Below are 15,898 nucleotides of genomic sequence, written 5' to 3'. Positions count from 1 at the left end.
CGTAATTGGTAATTATGGCGTGCACGTCTGTGTTCCAAAGAGGAAATGAAATATAGTTGACGCTTTATACTTTCTTTTACTCTTTCTGAATATTAATGTATAAGTAGAATATTTTTCATTCTAGATGTATTTGATGGACATTTGCTGGGATCCGCAGACAGCCAGGTGAAGGAAAAATCAACCATGAAAGCCATCTTTGCAAATTTGCTTCCAGGAAACAGCTATAACCCTATTCCGTTTCCTTTGTAAGTATTATAAAAGCCAGTGGCTGTTGGGTGGTTTTATTTTTACTTCATTTAAAAAATCTCTCGATAGATATACTCTCTGCATATTTAAATATGTTTATTTAACTGCACATATGTATTTCTCAATCCAAAATTATACTTCATCATAGTAAAAAAGATGTCTTTTGGTATAATATAATTTGTAGAACATGTAATCATTATATAGTAAATGAGTGGATTAAAAAAGCATTAACTAATATTACTTAATGCTTAAGAGTACTGATTCTGAAAAGAATTGCTTATATATATATATATTATTAAGATATACTGCTATATCCATTGATCTCATAAAAACATATTGCTGATTGTATATGAGGATATTACTGACCCAGTAATTTACTGGGACGTGATGCTTTTTTAATAGTGATGATGAATTGCAATGGCTATACAAGTTTTCGTGTGATTTTGTTTGTACTGGACTTACTCAGAGTGGGGAAAAACATAGGGCTGGCTTTCTACACTGCCAGTGTGGAAAGCTTTGTTTGGAGTGATGATTCCAGAACTCTCTCATTTGAAAAAGAATTCTGATAATTTTCAGTTGTCTTCAAAAACTTTCTGTTGATGTATTTTCCTTGGCTGTTTGTTCAAGTTCTGCATACATTTTGGCTTAATTATATTCTTGTAATTGTGCATTATTTAGTTAACTTAAAATTGTCCTGAGATTTACTTGTAGTAGTGCTAATGGTTTGTATATGTGATTTTCTGCTAATTTTGTTCTGATTTATGTATTTAAAAATTTTGAACAGTGATCCAGATAAACACTACTTAATGTATGAACATGAACGAGTGCCCATTGCCGTCTGTGAGAAGGAGCCCAGCTCCATCATTGCTTTTGCTCTCAGGTATTATTCATGGGGCTTTTTCACCTATGGTTGTATCTTTATATTTTATGTGTATTTATTAATCGCTGTATTTTGAGTTCTGTTACATAGAGTAGAGCAAAATATAAGTAAATGTAAAATATTAAATATAAGTAAAAGAATGTATTCTTTGGATGTGACAGCTTATTCTTTTTGTATCTGATAATGTACGCTTTACCCAAATAATAACAGGATGATTCTTAAGCTCCTAATAATTAGATTAACTAGGCAAGTTATTTACTAATCCTTAATATCCTTTAACCATTCTCTGTATTATAATATGTATCCATTGTATCCATCCTTTCCTTTGCTTTATTTATTGACATAATACTTGGAACATATCTGCCTTATATCATCTGAATGTCTTTTTTGTATCCTTCATTCATTTCCGTCCTGCTTCTCACACATAGCAGGTAAAGTTTCCTTACTTAGAGTAATGCTGTTCCTATGCCTTAACCCATTTACATGCCCACAGTTATCATGTGTCTTAAAGAAGGACCCCTCTTTAAAAATATTTATATATCATGTCTAAAAGAATAAAGCTTTTTAATCTTAATGGTATCTTGGTAGTGGTAGAACCTAGTTTAAGTAGAATCTAAGATGTTTAATAAAAATATTTTTCCTCTTGGAAGACATTGAAATTAAAATTTTATTTTTAATATTGGTTACAAGTTGTCCATTTATCAACAAATATTTGAATGTCTGCAATGTGTGGTATACTAGGTACTGGGTATACAGGGGTAAACAAGATAGATTTATAGGCTTCAGCATTTATGTAGTTTAGAGTTACTATTTGGATAATGAAGAATTTTTTTCCTTTAGAAGATTCCATATGGTAAATTTTTTATCTTTGCCTTTTGCCGTTTATGAAGATAGTATTTGCTTCTCCTTTTATTGGTTAGACATACTACATTAATAGATAAGAAAGGCAAGAAAGTCAACCAAGAAAAACATATATTTTGTACTATGAGGAAGCAAGTTTTCTAGCTGAGCTCACCTTTTTCTAATGTCTTGGAAAAATAATACATGCTAAGATGCTTCCCTTGTTCCCTAACATCTGATTTATCTAAATCAGTGCTTCCAGACTGCTAGTCCAAGAGTTGGATGTTTTTGGCCAATGCAAACTAAAAAAATATGCTTTTTCTTAAAGTTCAATACCTTTAAGTTGAAAAGTACTCTAAGTTCCTTTCCTCTCTATTATACTAAACAGTGAAGTTTCATGCTCTTCAGTTAGCTGTTCGGCCCCTGAAGGCATTTGATCTAAATGTTAGTGTGGAGGCCTTGACAATCATATTTAGGATATTGAGCCTGGTTGGTGTGTTGGGTCATATTTTGTATTATTTTTTGTGAAGACATTGACCTTCTTCATGAAGCTTGTACTTGATAACTTTTGTTAGTTAACTTGTGTTTGTTTAATTATGGATGCTTACAATGATTGTGTTTCTACAATGCAAAGCTTATTCTAAAGCATATGATTTACTTTAAAAGAAGACCATAATGTGTAACATTTTTCAACCTATTTCTACCCTAAGTTGTAAAGAATACCGGAATGCCTTAGAGGAATTGTCCAAAGTGACTCTGCGGAACAGTGCTGAAGAAGGGCTTTCAACAAACAGGTGATCTGCGATTGATTAAAATCTATTTTCATTGAGCTACGTCATTATTTTCTAGGTGCTCCTACTCCAATTTTATTTTAGCTTATTGTCAATATAAAAGTTTCTAGAATATAGTCAGTGGCACTCATCCTTTAGCCAATAGTTGATAGAACAAAATTCAGGTATAGCAAAAGACCTTAAGAAGTCTCTTAGGATACAGTTTTCTGATAATTTGTCATAGAAGTTCATTGTGTATTGCAGATTTAAACTTTTAACATTTTAAGTTCTCTTTATTGTTTTCATTTAAAAAATAATAACTCTGAAATTAGTAAACTACTGCTTGATTTTGTAATTTAAAGTATTCATGAATTTTCCATAATAATTAAAGATCTTAACAGTTAAAAAATAAAACAGCCCCCCACCAAACCAGTTCTTTAAGTGTGTTCAGTATTTTAGACATTTGAGACAGAAATTGTCGTCATTGTTGGACTTATGGATGCTAATATAGCTCTGATAGACTTGTGAAAAATATTATAAGAGCCTATATACTTTCATATATTTTTCCATACGCTTTTATAGCTTTATCATTTTGCTTTTTCTTAAGCCCAGTAGACATTTCAAGCCTTTTTCTTCCATGCTAACCTGCGTTTATATAAATTATGAATCAGATTTCTGATATTGTGGGTGGGGTTAGGTGGGGGGTAGATTAATACAGGAATTAGAGTACTTGCTATTTTGTGTCTGAATCATATAAAACCAACTTTCCTTTTGTTTTTCATTTTAGTACTTTAGACAGCAGACCAAAGAGTAGCAGCCCTATTAGATTACCTGAGATCAGTGGAGGACAGACAAACCGTACAGCAGAAGTAGAACCACAACCAAGTAAGATTACAAATGGAGAAGTAATTCCTAGTTTTGTTTGTAATTGTGGTTTGAAGAAGAAAACACATTAAATAAGAAATGCCATCTGGCAAGGATATATTACTTCTGGTCTTTAAAATACAGTATGGATGTAAAATTTTTTGTATATCTTCTTTTGTACATATTTCACTTTTCTTTGACTCTTACCTTAAGTTTATTGAGTTTGAAACTCCTAGAAACTCATAGGTCTATGCAAAAATCTGCCTTCCTGGCTAGAGCTTTCAGTTTAAAGCATATAACTGAAGAAATATAACAGCAGTTTTTGCTTGTTTGTTTTTGCAACTTCGTTGGCATTGTGAAAAGAACTTTTCATGTATTGTCTCCTTTAATTCCCATAATAACCCCATAAGAGTTATTTGACATATCTCCATTTTTCAGAAGTAAGTTAAGACTTAGATAATGCAATTTGCTGAAGGTTACACAAGTAATGGGGAGCTGCGATTTGAACTTGGATCTCTCTGACTTTGTCAGTCAGGAATATTCATTACGAGTAGCAGAAAACTCAAGTGACTGTTGGGTCTTGAATGACAGTTTATTTTTCTAAGATAGCAACTGCAGGTAGACAGTTGCTAGCATTGGTTCAGCTACTCAGCATTGTAATGACAACATAGGGGTAGTTTCTCTTTGATTCTCTTGTTTTACTCATGGTCAAAAATGTCCCACTTAATGTCTGCATTTGAGGCAGAAGGAAGGGAGGTACAAGCTGCAACTGTTCTCTTTTATTGGGAAATTCCCTTCCCCCTTCAATCTCATTGGTTAGAAGTGAGTCTCATGGCCACCCTTTCCTGCAAAGGAGACTTATAATGTGGTAAGCAGCATTGTCCTGGTTGGCTTACATAAATCATGATTCATTTCCTGGGACTCTACACATTGCTGCCTCAAACAAAATTGGAGTTCTGTTAGCAAGGAACAAGGTGGGATTGGATATTAAGGATATTAAGGCCATAATGGTGTCTGCTGCCCTAAGTAAGCACTTCATGATCGACATTTGATGTGGGTTTTGTTAATGGTAAATGTACAAGATTAGGATCATATGTATTAGTGATATGATGAAGCTCAAAACTAAGAATAAAAGTATAGAGCAAGCTTTAGTGATAGTTTTGGTCATCCTGTACTACTTATTTTTGAAAAATGCGAAAACTAAAATTGTATATTTTGCTCTGTTGAAGTGTAGGAAGACAGATGATATAAAAACCTTTAACTTTGACGCATTGTAGCTTGGAATACTGTTTTGTATTAGTTTAATTAAGTATACTGTGATACTGTAAGAACCCAGCCTTAACTTAATCTTGTTGCTTAAGATATTCTGACAGCCTTGGAAAGATATTTTTAAAAGGCTTTCTATATAATTTCTCACATTTTGATATATAGCTATCTGAACATTGCTCTTCTTTCATGTTTCTGATAATAAGAGTGCTTGACTGCCCCCCTAAAGATCCCATAAAACATGTGGAATAATAATCTGTGCAAATAAAACTATCAGTGTTACTCATATTTATTACTCTCATATAATGGTTACTGCTAACAAAGGAATGAGTTGAAAATTTTTATTTTTCTACTTGCAGTGACCTGTACTTAATATGTTACCTCTTATTTTTAGCCAAAAAGGCTTCTGGAATGTTGTCCTTCTTCCGAGGGACAGCAGGGAAAAGCCCTGATCTCTCTTCCCAGAAGAGAGAGACCTTACGTGGAGCAGATAGTGCTTACTACCAGGTTGGGCAGACGGGCAAGGAGGGAACGGAGAATCAAGGCATTGAGCCTCAAGGTGTGTTAAAGGAGACCAAATGTGCTTATTCTAGGTTTCAATTTACTTATTTCAGTTGGTTATGTTCCTTATAGCTTGAAGTAGATGCTTCTGTTGCTGAGACCAGGGCATTCCCTCTCTTCTCACACCTTGGTGGGGGTAGAGTGGGAAAAGCATGGCGCTCGGAGGATCCAACTGGTTTCAGATGTCATTGCTATCACTTACTGTGTGGTGGAATTAGAAATCCTTACTTTCTGTACTCGTAAACTGGAAAAGCAGTGTCTTCCAAGGTTTACTGGGTTTACTGAGGACTAAGGTTTACTGAGGACTAAGTGACATTATACATGTAAAACATCTGTCTCACTATGTAGCTCACAGTATATATTCAAATGTTTTCATCCCACTACCCCCTCAGACGTTTCCTTTCTTTTCCAGTCTCTGTAAGGTGGAAGCTGTTGATACCCACCTTCATTTGGATATTTAAAAAATATATCTACCTGATTGTGTTTGAATACGGGGTTAGTAGACCAGGAGTTGGCAAACTATGCTTGACCTGTCTTTGTTAATAAAGTTTTGTTGGAACACAGGCACACCCTTTCATTTACTTACTGTCTGGCTGGTTTTGCATTATATTGGCAAGTTGAGTAGTTGCAACTGAGTAAAATACTTACCATCTGGCCCTTTACAGGAATAGTTTGGCAACCCCTGGGTTAGATCATGAATTATTAGTTTAAAAAATAGGAACTGCATGGTAAGTTTTCATCAGTAATTAAGATATGCGTTAAGTATTCTATAGGCTGCTATTGGGCTGTGATCCTTGGAAGGCATTGGTGCTTTGAAAAAAATAATTTTGAAATGTGAAACTTAGTGGATGACTTGTTCTTCTAGATATTAAAATGTATCACAACTCTGCAATAATTAGAGTGGATCTGGCAGTAGGTTTGCCAGACAAATCAGTCAAATAAAAAAAATAGCTCTGAAGTAGACACTAGTATATTTTCTATATTGTACATATATCTTAGTATATGATAAAGAAAGCATCTCAGACTATTGGGGAAGCATTATTCCATACACAGGGAAAACCGGTCATAAACTCTGATAAAGAAGCCACAGAAAGTCGTGATGTTAGAGCTGAGTTATTTTATTGCTATCATAGAGATTACTTAACTATAAGAAAAATTGTTCTTCTATCTGAATTCTCTGATTTTAATCTAAAAATTGATCTTTCAAAAGGTACATAGATTTTTATTGTAATTTACACAGTTAATTGTATACATGATGCTTGCTTGAGAGTGACTTGACTAGGATAACATGAATTGACTTGTTTTTAGTATTATATCAGGGGAAAAAGAACAGACAAAATGACCTGATAACTATCTAAAACTTTGGCTTTACTAATGATGTTAAATCTTTTAGATGAAGTAGATGGAGGAGATACCCAGAAGAAACAACTCACAAATCCTCATGTGGAGCTCCGTAAGTATGAGATAAATACCTTTGGTTTGGGGACCAGGAATATAATTGAGCAAACTCCATTATTTGAAGCTTCTAGCTTCTCACTAGATAAATATTCTACTTCTTGAAATGAATATTAAGTCTGTGTACTGATGAACATTTGTTTAGTCTAAATTTAGTTTATAAAATATACATTTTTTAATTTAGAAGGAAATTTATAAATTTAATTAAAAATATAATTTAATGCAATGTCTGATGTTTAAATAATTACTTTTTGTGTAATCTAGAGCCACAGAGCCTTAGTAAGGCATCTAGAATTGTGTGTGTACATGTGAGTGCCAAAAATTTATTATCCAGCATTATAACACTATAGAAAAATTTAAGATGTAAAAGTACAATGATGAAAATACAGTGACCAGCATAAAATTAGAAATGGGTCTTATTTTCTGTTTGATTTTTCTAGAAATATGAAGGGTGGTCATAAGATGCTCTTTAATCCTTCCTGAAGATAACTTTAACTGAATTGTGATAAACAGGGATGTAGTAGACTTAATGTGAAAAATTGCTATCGTGGAGAAACTTAAATGATTGCATTTGATGGGGGTGGGGAGTGAGCAAGAAGGAAAAGGAAAAGGTATTTCTGATCCAGAGGAGCTTTTTTTAAAAAAACACTTCTGTTTATAGAATTTTCCGATGCCAACGCCAAGTTTTACTGTCGCCTCTACTATGCGGGAGAGTTTCATAAGATGCGAGAAGTGATTCTGGGCAGCAGCGAAGAAGATTTTATTCGTTCCCTTTCTCACTCTTCTCCGTGGCAGGCCCGAGGAGGCAAATCAGGAGCTGCCTTTTACGCGACTGAAGGTAAGTCTTTTTAATCATTTACTAATTAAGCGGTATCCATCTTTTTCCTTCGGATAATTTATGAATCCCTTGAACTGAGGTAATACGATACTGTCTTTTTGCAAACATGTTTTTCTTTTTATGCTTGAGAGGATGAAAGAAGCATATTTAAAAGAATATATGGTGTACGGTGTGTAATGAGAGACAAATATTGATCAAATCCTTATTAAATTCTTTCTAGTCCTGAGTTTTCCAAATGTAAATAATAACAGAACTTCTAGAAGACTCAAAAGGTACCTCAGAGCTCATGAGAGAAAGATAAAAATAGAAACATTTGACCTGAAAACCAGAAGGCCAAGTTCTTAACCTACAAAGTTTTACAGAAGATCATGAGCATTTTTATTTCACATTCCATTTTCCATACTCACTGAAAGCGAAATTATTTGAGAAAATGCATCAGGAAAGACGTGCTAGATAAGAACTTTCATAACTTACTTATTGGATTGTTAACAAAGGAATTTATAACATTTTACTTGGTAGTTAAAAAAAAATAGATCATTTAGCTATGACTTCATGTGTGGTACTGTCGAAAGTAGAGGTTTCTTGACTATATAAATCCTCAGAAGCCCTTCCAAACCTTCAATTACTTGAGAACTGTGTTCTGATCAAAATCTTCTCAGTGATGTCAGAAAATATCCCTTAAAAATGTGAAGCAAACAGATCATTTGGGATTTTTAGAATGATTTATTTTGGAATACCTCAGTAAATATTGCAATTGAATAAACATGAAATTTTTGCCTTTTAGATGATAGATTCATTTTGAAGCAAATGCCTCGTCTGGAAGTCCAGTCTTTCCTTGACTTTGCACCACACTACTTCAATTATATTACAAATGCTGTTCAACAAAAGGTAGAAACCCAAACCTTGATCTGTAAGTTTACTGGGCTTTTTCACATCCTGAGAGTCCTAATGGCAGTTTTCTCCGTGGTAATATGTGAACAGAACATGACTAGATCTCTGCTGTGCTATTGAGGTGTGGTAGAATGCAGGGATTTCAAACTCTTTTTCCTACATATATATAGAGAGATTACCCACTTGTCATGAAGCAGTGAGCCTCCCGTGAGTATGAAAGAGTCACATAGATTTTTTTTCCATTTATGGGTTTATTGCCTATTATTGGAGGAATTATGTCATAATAAAATTTGTGAGTTTGAGAAATTGAGAACGATTACCCCTTGGGAGAATGTTAAAGATCTAATAATTTTGTTGGCATTGCTGCTTTACTTCATAGATTCAAAGGTTTGAGTTTGTTTTAAGGTCCTCTGACTGATCATATTAATAGAAAATCATGTTTGGGTAATACATGAATAATCCAGATATTGGTATTAAATTATAAATAATCCTTTTGAAAAATTGAAGTATAGTTGATTTACAATATTAGTTTCAAGTGTACAGCATAGTGATTTGGTATTTTTGCAGATTATACTTCATTGTAAGTTGTTACAAGATAATGGCTATAATTCCCTGTGTATATAATATATCCTTATTGCTTATCTGTTTGATACAGAGTAGTTTATTAATCTCATATAAAAAATTTGTCCCTCCCCCATTCCCTTTCCCTTTTGGTAACCACAAGCTTGTTTTCTATATCTAAGTCTGTTTCTGTTTTGCATGTACATTCATTTGTATTACTTTTAGATTCCACATATAAGTGATATCATACAGTATTTATCTTTCACTGACTTATTTCACTAAGCATAATATTCATACATAGTCCTTTTTGATAAGAGTTTACTTTTTTCTTGATTAGAGGCCCACTGCATTGGCCAAGATTCTTGGAGTGTACAGAATTGGTTATAAGAATTCCCAGAACAACACTGAGAAGAAGCTAGATCTCCTTGTCATGGAAAATCTTTTCTATGGGAGAAAGATGGCACAGGTAAGGATACTGGACTATGCAAAGCATTTAGCTAGCATTTACCCTTTGTATTTCTGCTTCCTGAACATAATGAGTCAGAGAGTAACATGATACTTGAGAGTAAATATTAAACTTTGGTTACTAGGCAAAATTTAACTTTTGAGTTATTGAACCCTGTAGGAAAGAATAAAGAAGAATATTGTGGACTGGTCCTAAAATTTAACATATCCAACATCCTAGAAACACAGAATTATAGAAAAAGAAGGCAGATGCAACATAACAGTTTTAAAGATGAAGAAACGGAGGCTCAGAGACTTTGAGTACTTTATCAAAGTCACACAGCTATGCCTAGAACTCAGGTTGGTCTAGATTCTAGAACAGTACTCTTCAGTGTGCTGGTCCTTGAACTGTTTCCAGTCCGTGGTGAGATAAGAGCTTGTACTAATCAATAGAATGTAATTTAATGCACTGCTTTCTTCATCGAGAATGTCTTGCTATGGCAGAAGCATCTGCTGTACTAAATTGTGGGTTTAATGATGTAATTGATTTACATTCTGGCGCTAGCCTCTCTGTCATCATGAACCAGGAAAGCCTGTCTAGCAGTGGTCTGTTGAATAACACTTCAGGTCGCACTGGTCTAGTACCCAGGTCCCTGACCTTTGAGTGCGTTGCTTTTCCTAATGCCCAGAAATTCGTAGAGATACGCTGTTGCTTCTACATTGTCCTAAGTAATTGGACAGTTTTGGTATCAGTACTTAAAAGTTTCCTCTGAATGTTTGCATCTGTTTTTTAAACTGCTTTATGATTCAACAATATATTTTTGGAGTTACTTGTTAATGTTTCTTAGAGTTGATTAAATGGGTCAGTATATTTCTGAAATATTTCAATAAATGAGTACCTAGCTATTAATTTCATGATACAATTACATCACCATGTGTTTTATGTATTATACAATTACAGTGTATGCATTTAGTGACATATAAGTTATTAGGTTTTAAAATTAAATTTTAAAGTGTTTATAACTGTAGTGGCTACAAGGAAGCTTTCTGCCTTTTTAATTTAATTAACCATTTGTAACAGCTCACACATAAATGACAGAGAGTTTTCTTTCTGCTAGGTTTTTGATTTGAAGGGTTCACTTAGGAATCGAAATGTAAAAACAGATACCGGGAAAGAGAGTTGTGATGTAGTCCTGCTGGATGAAAATCTCTTAAAAATGGTTCGAGACAACCCTCTGTATATCCGTTCTCATTCCAAAGCTGTGCTGAGAGCCTCAATCCGTAGCGACTCCCACTTCCTTTCTAGCCACCTCATTATAGATTATTCTCTGCTGGTTGGGCGAGATGATACCAGCAATGAGCTGGTAGTTGGAATTATAGGTAAGTTGATGAACATGCCTTATGTATAGTTCATGATTTAAGCCAGAGTGAAATTTGAAGACTATCTGGTGTAGTAATAGCTTATTGAATAATTTCACAAACTTTCATTTGAAATTTTAAAAATAATAGTTTTTCTGTTCTGGTACCTTTTATTCAGGTTCCTCATTTCCATTTTCATTATTTTTACCAAAAATATCTGTATTCAAAAGTCACTTGAAGATGAAGCCCTATGAGGTTGTTATGAGGATTAAATGAATTAATATGGTAAAAACCCTTAGGACAGTCCCTGGCATATTGTCCACACCTGCAGTATTGCCAGCACTCAATAGCTATTGTAGAAGTAATAGTAATGGTAATTGCGGTTGTCATCTGCTTATATTTATTAAGAGAACCTTTACTGCTAATCTCGCCCCCTGCAACAGATTATATCCGAACATTTACATGGGACAAAAAGCTTGAGATGGTTGTGAAATCAACAGGAATTTTAGGAGGACAAGGTGAGCAGAATTTTTGTTCTGTTTACTCTTTAAACTGTTCTCATTATCTTCCTCATCAGTTAACATATACTAAATGGATACTTTAAAAAAAATTCTAAAACATAAGTGGTTGTCTTTGATTTTATCATCATTTCCAAGGTGATCAAATAATAAGGGGAATTGTTTAGGTGGGGAAATATGGGGTTTTAAATTTGTGTTAAGATGCCAGAGGTTCTCAAAATGGTAAGTTAAAAAGGCCAGAAGTTCTGAACAGGAGGTTGTCCTGAATTAACACTTGAAATCCTCTAAGTTCTCTGAGAGCTGCCAGCGCCATTTGTGCTTTTAGACTTCTCTCATCTCTAAGCAAGAGCGTCTTTTAAAATAAAAAAAAAAACCTCCTACCAAGAAGGACCTGTCCCTTGTCATGTGGCACAGTGAACACCCTCTCTCCTTTCTGAGCCCGCCGTGGTGTGTTTGCTTACAGACCACGGCATTTTATGTCTGTTGACATGAAAGAACATAGCCGTTGAAGTCAGTTGTCTTATCAATTACGTAACGGCTTCCTTTTCCCTCTTCGCTTTCATAATCCTAGGTAAAATGCCGACTGTGGTCTCTCCAGAGTTGTATAGGACCAGATTTTGTGAAGCAATGGACAAGTATTTCCTGATGGTACCAGACCACTGGACAGGCTTGGGTCTGAACTGCTGAAACAAAGCACATATTTTGAAATGGACCAGGAAGAAAAGGGGCCTGGAACCAAGGACCAAAAATAAGCTACATGTTTTATTCCTTCATCACATTCACCACTGTATGCAAAGCCCTTTCAGTTCTGTGGCTGTGGAGGCCATCTGTAGCCTGAAGGGTTAAAACTCTGTGGATTTGCACTTTGGTTTTTGAAACCTACAAATGAGCTATCCGTAGGCTGGGACGTTGCATGAACATTTTGTTCACTTAAGCTGAAATCTAGGCACATTTCAAAGGGCTGAGGACAAATGTATGGTTAGAGATGAGATACGGTGAAAAAATCGGTTGTCATATGGGCTAACAATCCTGTTGAGAAAACAGTGTCTCATAGATTATGACTCTCCTGGCATCATATTGGACAGATTCTTTACCTAGAAAGCATTTGTAGAGCTGGTGAATTTGTTTTGTGTTTCTTATGTAACAATATAATGTTACCTCTTATCAGAATTTCTGAAACCTTAAAAAAATTCTGAATTATTTTATTAATGGCCAGTTAAACAGATTGATACAATCTATTCTTGTTTTGCTGAGGAATTTGACTTAAATTGAGAATCGTGTCATGTTCTGTATCTTTCCCTGTTTTCAAGTGTGTTTGATATTTTTCAAGTTCTGTCTCTACTTGTCTGTGGGTGACAGGAGGCTACAGCCATTAACTTTAAGCCTTTTCCTGGAGCTGTTTTTTTAAGCTTATTTACAGCTTTTGAGCAAGTAATATGCTGAACTGCACTTGTCTACACATGCTCATACTCTAGGTTTTTCTCCCACTTTCAGGGAAACATTAGTAAATTAGTCTACGGTGACTAAATCCCCAAAGGGATAATTATTAATAAAGGTTTTTTTTTTAATATAAAAAATAAATTAGGCCTGATCCAATAAATTGGGTGAGGGAAGCACTTGCTTTATTTTTTATAAAGGTAAAGTATCCTTTTCAATATAACTAGCAATTTATGTGGCATCTATAAAATTAAGAAGTTTCCAGTGTGGACACCCCTGTTTTCTAACTTTCTGTACCAGTTTCTAGGCCAGTTCTGACTATTGAGAAATGTTAACAGTTAAGATATTCTTAGTGAGAAACTTATTGTTTACTAGAGTTTTTGTTTAGTTAAAAAGTGATCAAAAGTATACTAAACTGTCTTTGAGGAAATAACACAACCCCGAATATTTTCTCTTGGTTTCTTTCCCATAATAAGGATTATTATTACGGATAATACCCCAAATAAGGATAATTTGGGGTTTGTAAAATTTTAAGGGTTCCACTCTTTTCAGGCTTCCTATAGTAGCACGTTTCTATTGCACCTTTCACATAATAAGAAAAAAATCTGGTTACATTCCAATTACAGAGACTTAAGTATGTAAAATAGGAACATTTTGGAAAGTTTGCTCGAGAAAACAAAAGCATTAGTTTGGTGTTTGGTGCTTATTAGAAACATGATTTGTTCTGTACTAGAAACAAACTGACCAAGGACTTACTACTGATCTGATGATAAGCACTTTTTTCTTTTTTAACGTGTGATGTGCCTTTTGAAAACGTACAAAACAATGACGATTTTAGTTTTGATATCAAAGGCCAGTAAAGGAGTTGTACAGGGCTGAAAGATGTGGAACATTATTCACTTCTCATGTGTCAGGAACATGGATTTTGCATCTCATATTGAATGCAAACATATTTTGCATCTGTTTATTTTTTCTGTCAGGAGGCTTGGGGTTATTTATCCTGTCCATTTCCCTCACCCCAGTCAGGAGCACTTCCAGGGGCAGGGGTCTTCCCGCAGCTGTAATCACGTTGTTTCTTTGTTTCAGTCTCAGTACCACGTGTATAGCTTGAATGCTCCATTGGAATAGCTCTTGACAATAATGTGTCATGTTGATTTTATTTTCCTTGCCCATGACTTGAAGAACCGATTTTTTTTTAAAGTACTGCTGCTGCTTAGGTAATTTTGTGGCTAAAAAAAATTCCAATATGATATAATCTGAAACAATACTTGTTGCCTTGCAAGGGTGATCTGTCCTTTTAAAACTGTCTTAATGGAGGGGAAATATAAAATTTAATTTGTTTTGAGTGGTAGAACTATATACCCGGCCTCTTGCTGCTCTTGTTTAGGCCACTACCAGATACATAAGGCTTTTCAAATACTGTGTACTCAGTGTCAGGCACTGAATGGCTGTTTACCTCTCTTGAATTCCCCATTGAGGCCTGGAGAACCTTGATGGTGATAAGTTAAGAACAAGGAAGAAATCTTAATACTTTCTTCTTTAGAATAAAAAAATGAATTCTGAGAATAATTGATAGCACAAGAAAGCTATGTGAACATGTTGCATTGTATAAAAATCTTATTTATAAATGTGAAGTGTTTTGATGCCATCAAAACTTTATTTAAAAATAAAAAAGATTCACTTTTTTCTTACCCAAGCCTAAGAAAAATAAGGGGAATAAGCTGTTGCAAGCCCTTTTGTAGTCTATTGAATATTTTAAATTTATAGATATTCAAATTTTCCTACAGAATGTCCTACTTATAATTTTTTCCTTGATCCAGCAGTGAGTGGTTTTCTAGCTTTGGCCTTTATTGGGTATTGTAAATAGTAGGGTTGTATTGTTTTTTGTGGCATCAGCTTCTCCTTGGCTTTTTACCCATTAGTGTCGTGGGCTTGTATAAAACTGCTGAGGAAAATAATCTACCTGTATAGAAAGTTTGCTTAGCTGGCGGAGTGAAAACCCTTGCAAATGAGCCTGGTGGTGAAACAGATCAGGCCATTCATTATTCCTCAAGTGTTAACATACTGACTTAAGCAGTATTCAAACCATCTAGTGCAATGCCTTTTTTGTTTGTTTTTGTAACACGGGTGCAGTTGTATTATAGAAAAATAAAAATTACAATCATGAGCAGTTTTATTAATGCTGCTCTGCTTGTTTTGTAAGAAATGTATATTACGTCTTTGACAGGTTTAATTTTAACTAGAGAAATGACATTGTAAATCAAAATAGCCTCTTTTAATTTAATATGAAAAATTCAATTAACAATACTGAAAATACTTAATGTATTATATTGTATATATTTCTCTACTTTGGTTCCAGCTGTTTTATATGATTGACATGTTATTTATGAGATAAAACTGCCTTGACCTTTTGGAGACTTATACTGTAAAAAGAGGACTTACAATAAACTGAGAATCAACTTCACTTTGTTTTGAATCTGCTTGAGGAAATTAAGAGGAGATGGAGTTGGTGCCCCCGGCCCAGCAGTGTTGTCTTCTGTTCATTCTCTCCCCCTTCCGACGGGAGAATTGAAGTCTTTCTTCAGTAAATAACTCTCCTCTTTAGGTCTCAGAAAGGGGGTGCTAAATCCTTGGGTTCACTTTGCCCCATATGGACCTGGCCTTTTCTGTCCTCCCGCCTCTCTTCAATTCTGTTTCTGGTTTCCTTATGGGGTGCTCTAGAAAGCTTGGCCTTGCCCATCAGGGAATGGCTGAGTCCACCTGGAGGGCAGCCTCCACTGTTAGTTGTTCCCACCCTTCACAGGATCCCTGAAGTGGATCCAATGTGCTGCAACCCGCAGCTGTAAGCACAGCGACTCCCACTCACCATGCCCAGACTCACAGGGCGAAAGTGAGAACCGCTGGACAGAGGGGATGGCCCCTGTGCCCAGGGATGCCCAGGCGGCCTGGCTCTGCTCCCTCTCAACCC

The 15,898-nt window shown here is 34.9% G+C and overlaps 1 protein-coding gene across 13 annotated transcripts in view; it reads left to right on the top strand.

The window, feature by feature from the left end:
- Positions 1-15,394, top strand: part of PIKFYVE (phosphoinositide kinase, FYVE-type zinc finger containing) — a 77,620-nt gene extending 62,226 nt beyond the window's left edge. For 11 of the 13 annotated variants that reach the window (XM_067740795.1, XM_067740798.1, XM_067740794.1 and 8 more), the window contains 12 exons: positions 125-245; positions 1,031-1,126; positions 2,677-2,760; positions 3,524-3,621; positions 5,261-5,425; positions 6,821-6,880; positions 7,544-7,720; positions 8,505-8,608; positions 9,510-9,638; positions 10,735-10,996; positions 11,419-11,493; positions 12,065-15,394. In XM_067740795.1, the coding sequence (XP_067596896.1) occupies positions 125-245; positions 1,031-1,126; positions 2,677-2,760; positions 3,524-3,621; positions 5,261-5,425; positions 6,821-6,880; positions 7,544-7,720; positions 8,505-8,608; positions 9,510-9,638; positions 10,735-10,996; positions 11,419-11,493; positions 12,065-12,180 (1,487 nt within the window). In that variant the 3' untranslated portion in view covers positions 12,181-15,394. Of the gene's footprint in view, positions 1-124; positions 246-1,030; positions 1,127-2,676; positions 2,761-3,523; positions 3,622-5,260; positions 5,426-6,820; positions 6,881-7,543; positions 7,721-8,504; positions 8,631-9,509; positions 9,639-10,734; positions 10,997-11,418; positions 11,494-12,064 lie in introns of those variants that run through there. The other 2 variants (XM_067740796.1, XM_067740799.1) reach the window with 2 other exon arrangements.
- The last annotated feature ends 504 nt before the right edge of the window (positions 15,395-15,898 follow it).

Source organism: Pseudorca crassidens, chromosome 6 (assembly GCF_039906515.1).
Source record: "Pseudorca crassidens isolate mPseCra1 chromosome 6, mPseCra1.hap1, whole genome shotgun sequence".
NCBI lineage: Eukaryota > Metazoa > Chordata > Mammalia > Artiodactyla > Delphinidae > Pseudorca > Pseudorca crassidens.
The sequence above is the reverse complement of the archived record's forward strand: the minus strand, read 5'-3'. Positions and strand labels throughout refer to the sequence as shown.